This window comes from Cornus florida, unplaced genomic scaffold (assembly GCF_030987335.1).
Source record: "Cornus florida cultivar Cherokee Brave unplaced genomic scaffold, ASM3098733v1 CherokeeBrave_3.0.0_Hap2_Chr06, whole genome shotgun sequence".
NCBI classification, from domain to species: Eukaryota; Viridiplantae; Streptophyta; class Magnoliopsida; order Cornales; family Cornaceae; genus Cornus; species Cornus florida.
The window spans coordinates 97894558-97903710 of NW_026775576.1; the positions used below are offsets into that span (position 1 = coordinate 97894558).

Genomic DNA, 9153 nt, shown 5'->3' on the forward strand with positions numbered 1-9153 from the left:
GGTGTCTAGACTACTGGTCCAAATACTTCACGTTTAGCTAATGAATTTAGCTCTACTTGTATCGCTTCTTCCCATTTTGGCCAATCATTTCTTCGTCGACATTCTTCGACATTTTGAGATTTCAAATCCCCATTATCAATATCAAGAGCAACGACATATGAGAATATGTTATCAACAATAATTTCATTTCTATTCCATCTCGTTTCATAATTTAGTGAGATCTCATCATTTTTAGGTACCTTTTTCTCATCAAGGGCATGTGCCTCATCAAGGGCCATCTCATCATCTGTTGCCTTTGCCTCATCAATATTTATTATTTCATCATTTTTAGGTACTTGAGACTCATCAAGAGCCTCTGCCTTATCAAATTCTATTATCTCAAATTGATCAATAATATCTGTTGCTCCTTTTGTGGCCTCTTCAAGAGTGCCAGCTTTTTTTTGTAATTTCTTCTTACGAGAAACAATATCTTTTGCATCGACTGGTCTACCACGCTTCAGACGTGTTTTAGATGCATTTACTGCATTACTGACAGAAGGTCCCTCAGGGACAGCAATTCGTGCTGGAACATTTGCAGCTGGTGTATGTGATTTTATTACTTTCTTTATATTAGTAAATGCCTCAAGTAATTGATTTGCAACATTTTGCAAGTGAATAATCTTCATAATTTCTCGTTCACATTGATTTGTACGAGGATCAAAATGAGACAATTTCAGGGCATTTCAAGTAAGGTCACGTTGCTGCTGTGCCTTTTCTCCCCCTAATAGTGGGAAAATAGTCTCATCAAAATGACAGTCAGCAATTCGTGCTTTAAAAACATCACCTATCAGGGGTTCAATATATCTAATAATAGATGGAGAATCAAAACCAATATAAATTTCAAGTCTACGTTGAGGACCCATTTTAGTGTGTTGGGGTGGTACAATTGGAACATATACAGTACAACCAAAAACTCGTATTTGAGAGATATTTGGTTGTTGACCAAAAATAAGTTGCAATGGTGAGTACTTATGATAAGCAGTTGGTCGTATACGAACCAATGATGCAACATGTAATATGGCATGTCCCCAGGCAGAAACAAGTAATTTTGTTCGCATAAGCAAATGACGACCAATTAACTGAAATCTTTTAATAAAAGATTCGGCCATACCATTTTGAGTATGAGTGTGTATAACAGGGTGTTCAATATTAATTCCAACTGACATACAATAATCATCAAAAGTTTGAGAAGAAAATTCAGCGGCATTATCAAGACGGATTGTCTTAATTGGATAATTAGAAAAGTGTGCCTGTAATTTAATGATTTGGGCAAGAAGTCTAACAAATGCAACATTACGAATAGAAAGTAGACAAACATGTGACCATCGTGTTGAGGCATCAATTAAAACTATAAAATAACAAAATAGTCCACAGGGTGGATGAATTGGCCCATATATATCCCCGTGAATCCGTTATAAAAATGGGGGAGATTCAACAATGACTTTTGAAGGGGATGGTCTGATAATCAACTTACCTTGTGAGCAAACTGTGCATAGATGATTATTTGGTAAGATAATTTTTTATCCTTTAGTGGGTGTCCATGTAAATTTTCAATAATTCGACGCATCATTATACTCCTCGGGTGACCAAGTCGATCATGCCAAAGCATAAAAAGTTTTGGGTCATACGATTTTTTATGTATCACAGCATTTGACTCAATTGTCCTAATAGTTGTAAAGTATAATTCAGAAGAGAAAATAGGGAGTTTTTCTAATATCTGCTTCTTGCATGAGGTAATGGAAGTAATGTAGAGATATTTCACATTTCTTTCATTTGCGGTCTCAATATGATACCCATTACGACGTAAGTCTTTAAAACTCAACAGATTTCTCCGAGATCTTGTAAAATATAAGGCATTATTGATTTGTAATCTTGTTCCATGTGGTAAAATGATGTTAACTCGTTCGGAGCCTTCAATCAAGTCGATGGGACCTGATATTGTATTGACACTAGCGTCTGTCAGAGTTAGGTGAGAAAAATATTTTTAATCTCGAAGGATTGTATGTGTTGTTTCACTATCTGCAAGACATATATCTTCTCCATTTATTTTGGAACTAGTCAGATCCATTCCTATTCATACAAATTTCTTTATCAGAAAAGAAACTTTTATAACAAAAGAAATTTTAATACAAACTAGAAAATAAAAACTTTAATACAAAGAAAATAAAAACATAGTAGACAGAAAATGAAAAAAAAAAAAAAAAGGATTAATTGGTGTGGACATTTCCATCACCAATCAGAAAGTCTATCTTTCCATCACGGTCCTCAAAAAAATCTAATACATCCAGATTTATGATGTCAACTGGCTCATCATGATCAATAAAATTCATTTCTTTTTGTTTCCCCTTTTCTTTCATTGAGACTTGGTAAAGTTTAGACAGATGCTTAGGTGTATTACAAATACTTTGCCAGTGCCCTATCATTCCACACTGATAACAAGTATTATCATTTGCCTTGGGAGGTTGAGCCACATCCTTCCCTTTTACTTGTTTCATTTCATTATAATCTCACCTTTGGGGATATAGTGTGAATCTCTTATTACAAAAATTTGAGGATTGATATCCTTCATGGTAATAGGAGTGATTTCTACCACGACCATATTCATTATTGTGGTAGTTATTTTTACCACGACCATATTCATTATTATGGTAGTTATTTTTAACACGACCATATTCATTATAATAGTCATTTCTACCACCACGACCACGGGATGAGGCAACATATGTTTTAGGAATCGATGTCGATCCAGTTGAACGAGACTGGTGGTTTCTTAACAGAAGCTCGTTATTTTGCTCTGCCACAAGTAAACATGATATCAGCTCTGAATATTTTTCAAATTTACGCTTTCGATATTGTTGTTGTAAAAGTACATTCGAGGGGTGAAATGTGGTGAATGTTTTTTCCAGCAAAAGTTCATCAGTAATGGTATCACCACACAATTTCAATGTAGAGCTGATTTTAAATAGGACAGAGTTATATTCAGACACAGTTTTAAAATCTTGCAACCGCAGTTGCTACCAATCAGCCTAAGCCTTTGGGAGGATAACTGTTTTTTGATGATCATATCTTTCTTTCAAATTTTTTCACAGACACAGTAGATTTCTTTCAATAAGATATTCAGTTTTTAACTCCTCACTAATATGGCGTTGAAGGAAAATCATGGCCTTCATTTTATCTTATAATGATGCATCATTCTCTTCTTTAATTGTGTTTTCTAGGCCCATGGCATCTAAATGGATCTGAGCATCTAAAATCTAAGATAAATAATTTTTGCTAGAAATATCCAAGGCCACGAATTCCAGCTTTGTCAAGTTTGATATTTTCAGAATAACTACATGTGATAACAATATAAAAATATAATTTAGCATAGTATATAAATAAATAAAATGGCTTTAAGTAAAACAATAACATAATATGAATAATTTAAATAACAAAGGTGGTAAAACCAGCCATAGTGAATAAATTATTTAACAATAAAGGCGGTAAAAACCGGTCATAAATCATTAAATAATAAAGGTGGTAAGACCAACCATAATTAGTAAATCATTAAATAATAAGGGTGGTAAAATCAACCATAGTGTGAGCACATATATCATTTAAGTGAACAAATTTATTTAATGAATAATAATCAATAATAAAAAATTTCTTACCCTTTGGAGTCAAAATACAATTTTTTTCAATAAAGTAAATAAACCCAACAATCTATCAAAACTAATACCACAAAAGAGATATATAGTTGACATAAAGAAAGGGAGAGAGAGTTTCTTCTTCAAATCTTAGATGGATAGAACTCATATTGATAACGTATAATAAATATGTGTGTGTGTATACATATATATAGTGAGATTAAGAGAGAAAGAAAGCAAAAGAAAAAATTCATTTATAAGCCTTTTGAGATAGATATACAGATCAGTTACATACATGCCTATTTATAGGTTTAAACTGAGGCTTCCCCTGCAAGCCACTCTTACAATCTTCCTTCTCAAGCCAAATTGGTGTCATCATTGATGACTTACTTTATTATTGACCCCACATAGATATATATATAAATATAACATTATATTTATTTTTGTCATTTTTTCCCCATCTTTACATATTTAAAATGCAGAAGTCTCCAACCACCAATTTCATAAAAGCTCACTAAAATTAATGGGGTTTGGTCAACATATTCATATTATAATAGACACAGTCTTGGTGGCTTAAAAGTAACTAAATGCTACGCTCCCTCTATAAAAAGCTTAACAATCCGAGATTGAAAAGCCCAGATCAGAATTGGTCTAACATATTAAGTACTCTTAAGTTGAGTTTGGTGTTAAGAAACTAAAAAGGAATGGCAGAGGAAGTGAAGTTGCTTGGGGTTTGGCGAAGTCCTTTTAGCCGCAGAGTTGAGATAGGTCTGAAGCTAAAGGGTGTCCCATATGAATTCATAGAAGAAGAAGACCTGTTTGGGAAGAAGAGTGATTTGCTCCTCAAGTACAACCCTGTCCACAAGAAAATCCCTGTGCTCTTGCACAATGGAAAGCCCATTGCCGAGTCCGTCGTTATTCTCGAATACATCGACGACACCTGGAAAGGCGGCCATCCCATCTTGCCCAAACATCCTTATGACAGAGCCATGGCACGTTTCTGGGCTAAATTCATTGATGACAAGGTGTTTGTCATGTCGACCTATATCAATTTAATTTAATTTACTATTCTCCTAGCATATATCGCACTCTCTATTAACACTAAATTTATACTGTGTGTTTTAGTGTGCGCCTGCAATATGGAAGGCTAATTGGAGCAAAGACAAGGAGAAAGAGGAGGCCATGGAAGAGGCGCATGAGCTGCTAAAAACACTTGAAAGTGAGCTCAAGGGTAAGAGGTTCTTCGGTGGAGACGATATCGGATTGGTTGACATTGTGGCTAATTTCATAGCTTTCTGGGCTGGTTTGATCCAGGAAGTAAGTGGAACCGAATTGCTGACAAGGGAGAAATTTCCTGTTTTATTTAAATGGATCGACGAATATGTTAATTGCAGTGTCATCAAGGAAAATCTGCCTCCCAGAGATAAACTAACAGCCTTTTTCCGAGCTCGATTTGGTGGTGATTCCAAATAAGCAGTTCACTGATGCTGCATTTGCTGCTCAAACTCTTTGGCAAATAAGCACTAGTGTCTAGTAGTTGTTATGTCCAGTATTGTTGTGTGTTTGTTTGACAAGTTTGGTACTGTTCTTTGTTATAATGTATGATGTGTTTGTTTATTACTCCTGTTTCATTTCAATCATTTTAGATCAAAATGGTGTGTTCTGTTGACAAGGTGGTTCAATAGTATCCTTATAAAAAACTTTCTGTATTAGTTTTTGGACTTGGATTTTTCAATCTGTTGTGTCACTGATTTTACTTTTTTTATTACTCATTTTAATCGTTGTTAAAAATTTGGATCATGGTTCAAGTCTTTCTGCAATCATCTCCTGTCCAGAAATCCACTCAATAATGGATATTGATATTGACCTCCTTTTTAATAAATTAGATTAAGTATGAATATGATCTTCAATATCATTTATATAAATAAAATTCAGTCTTATTCATATTGTACAGCTGAACATACATTGGTAAGTGAAAATTTTAGTATGTGTTAAAAATAAAAATAAATAGTTCATGGTAAGGATATATTGTTAACCCCACTCCCTTTTTTTCATTTTTTTTTTTTTATTTTTATTTTTTCAGAGTAAGCAAATAACCAAATGTTATAGCAATGGACGCAGTTTTGTTGAGCAAGTGACCAAATGTTATGGTCCCTCTATAAGAACTGATCAGCAATCCCAGAATGAAAAACCCACATCAGAATTGGACCACACACTACTTTAAGTTGCGTTTGGTGTTAGTAAACTAAATGAATTAGTGTAGTAATAACAGAGGAAATATAGTTTTTTTGGGGTTTGAGGAAGCAATTTTAGCCGTATGGTTGAGATTGGTCTGAAGCTAAAGGGCGTCCAATATGAATTCATAGAAGAAGACATCTTTAACAAGAAAATCCCTATGCTCTTGCATAATGGAAAGGCTTTCCCACTTGCCTAAAGATCCTTATGAGAGAGTCATGGCTTGTTTCTGGGCTAAGTTCGTCGATGACAAGGTATGTCTTCTCTATATACCCATGTTACCTTGAAACACTATAGATTGTATAGTTGCGGTTTATGTCATTTTCAACTGTGCTTTTTAGTGTGTGACTACAATATGGAAGGCTTATTGGAGCAGAGACAAGGAGCAAGAGGTGGCCATAGAAGAGGCATGTGAACACCTGAAAACCCTTGAAAATGAGGTGAAGGATAAGAGGTTCTTCGGTGGAGACACTATCGGTTTGGTTCACATTGTGGCTAATTTCGTAGCTTTCTGGATTGGTGTGACATCCAGGAACACCAATCCAGAAAGTAATTGGAATTGAATTGGAGTATTATCAAGGAAAATCTGCCTCCCAGTGCCTATTTCCGAGATCACTATGCTTCCAAATAAGTACTAGTTTACTTGAGAAGTTCTATAGTACTCCGCGGATCCCAACTTTTGAATCATCCATCAGGTGACCCTACCACCACATCCAACAACTGAGACGCGGCCGGTATTTACCGATGCTACATTTGTTGCTTATGGTCTGAAACTTAATGGCAAATAAGCACTTCACGGTCACAAATATAACTCTACCTTATTATGTAGTGTCTAATAGTTGTTACGTCCAGTACTAATCACAGTTTGCTTGAGAAGCGTGGTGCTTTTCTTTGTTACTATGTATGACGATGATGATTTTTTACCGAAATTTTTTACCTGCTTTTAAACATCAATCCCAGAGGTTTATTTACAAACTTCATATTAGATAAAGAAGGTTGAGGACTTTGGTTCAAAAATACTAGAACATAATTTTTGGAGAATCACGAAAACTATTATTTGAAATTAGGTATTACGTTTAATTGAATTTTCAAAGAACAGTTATTTTAAAGAAGGCGTCAATGGAAATAAATTTCCGAAAAAGAAAACAAAAAGAAAAAAAAAAAAAAAAAAATAGAATCAAACAACTTGTTAAATATAATCATCCTGCATGATTATAGTTTATCCCTAAAAACTAGAATTAAAAACCTTAAATAAAGGTTAAGAAAGTTGATTTATGACCTAATCCATATACATATGTATGGATTTTGTGAATTTCCTTGGCAAACAACCATGCGAAGTATTTGGGCTTACCACCTGAAATAGGGCAATCTAAAAAGTAAATTTTTTAGTTCCTTGAAGATAAATGGAAGCTAAGATTCAAAGTTGGAGGCATTCTTACTTTTCAACTGGGGGGAAAACAGTTCTCCTTAAGGCTGTTCTCCAAGCCATTCCAACCTTCACTATGAGTTGCTTCAAAATTCCGTTGGGTGTTTGTCAAAAATTACGAAGCAAATTTATTCAATGTTGGTGGTCAGGATAAAATGATCATAAAGGTGTTTGCTGACTAAGTGGGACATCATGTGCAAAAACAAAGAAGTGGGTGGCCTTGTATTTCGAGACTTAGGAAGTTTTAATTTGGCTCTCTTGGCCAAACAGGGATGGAGGTTGGAAGTGAAAGAAAATTCTTTGTTCTCCAAGGTGTTCAAAGCTAAATGTTTTCCCGATTCTTCTTTTTTGCAGTCTAGTATGAAGAGAGGGGCTTCTTAGGCATGGCGAAGTATCTTTTCAAGTAAAGAAATCCTTCTTAAAGGTTTTAGGTGGACTGTGGGTAATGGTCGAAGTATTAATATATGGACAGATCCTTGGATTCCAGAATCTATGGATTTCAAAGTTCAAACTCCTTGTCCTGTGGGTTGGGAAATTCAAATGGTCCATGATCTTATTGATCCTCATACCAAGAGTTGGAATTGTTCTCTATTGTATCACTTTTTTGTTTTGAAGATTGCAAGCTTATCCAAAGAATTTCTATTAGTGAATTTGCTAGTTCGGATAAAAAGAGATGGGCATTCTTTAGTATCGGTTCTTTCTCTGTCAAATCAACCTATTACGTCGCTTTACACATTAAGGAAGGTAGTCCCATTCATTCTTTCCATGTTTCTCCATCTAACCAAGATACTAGGTCTCAAGTGTGGAAAAGTCTTTGGAATATTCGAGCAAAGGAAAAAATATTGCATTTTTTGTGGGCTGCTTGCCATGGTCATATTCAAGTTTTCTCCAATATGAAATGCAGGAGCATAGTGGAAGATGCGTGTTGCAAAAGATATGGGCTTGACATTGAAAGTGTCGACCATTTGTTGTTGTTTTGCCCTTTTGCTCAAAACGTGTGGCAATTAAGTCCTTTAAGGGTGTTGGTTGATCAAATTCCTTACTCTACATAGTTTTCATGGTTTTCAAATATTGTTGTAGTGCTTCAACACTCTAAATTGAGGATGGATATATTAAGTTTAATTGCTGACATTGTTTGGTATTTGTGGAAAGCTAGAAATGCTTATATTTATGAAGCTCATGTCATGACGGAGCACGAGGTTCTTTTTCTTTCTTTAAAGCAATGGGATGAGTTTAAACAAATTATGAATGATCCATCTATGCGTTGTAACGGACCGCTTGCAAGTAGAACAGAGGCGTGGCAACCTCCACCCATTGGTGTATATAAGTTGAATTTTGATGCTTCTTTTATTACTCATTCTGGAGAAGCTGCCGGAGGATTTGTTGTTCAAATTTCAGAAGGGTGAATTGTCAAAGCTGCCATCTGTTCATTACCAAACATGTCATCTACTCTAATGGCTGAAGCTACTACTGCTAGGAAAGCACTTAGATGGAGTTTGGAGTGGGACTTTACTGACTTAATTATCAAGGGTGATTGTAAAGTGCTCCTTGATTCAAAGAGTCCTCAAAGCTACATCGCTGCTATTTGGGAAGATATTAGCTTTTTGTTTTCCCAGTTCCAATGGGCATCCTTGAATTGGGTTGATAGAAATGCTAATTCTATTGCTCATGTATTGAGTCACCTGGGTTTAAAAGAGAAGAGTGATATAATGTTTGATCTTGCTGTCCCTAGAGCGATTCAAGGGGAAGCAGCCTTGGTGGACTGCCAAAATATGTACTGTGTTTTCCTTTGAATCAATGAAATCATCTTTTTTGCCTTTGAGAAAA

At 35.1% G+C, this 9153-nt stretch overlaps 1 protein-coding gene and 1 pseudogene across 1 annotated transcript; both read left to right on the top strand.

Moving 5' to 3' along the window:
• Positions 1-4157: 4157 nt before the first annotated feature.
• LOC132313211 (glutathione S-transferase U8-like) lies at positions 4158-5386 on the top strand. Its single transcript, XM_059811893.1, has 2 exons — positions 4158-4690; positions 4791-5386. The coding sequence occupies exons 1-2, from the start codon at positions 4370-4372 to the stop codon at positions 5136-5138; spliced, it is 669 nt and encodes a 222-aa protein (XP_059667876.1). The 5' UTR covers positions 4158-4369; the 3' UTR covers positions 5139-5386.
• A 390-nt stretch (positions 5387-5776) lies between these two features.
• On the top strand, positions 5777-6505 carry LOC132314685 (glutathione S-transferase U8-like; annotated as a pseudogene).
• The last annotated feature ends 2648 nt before the right edge of the window (positions 6506-9153 follow it).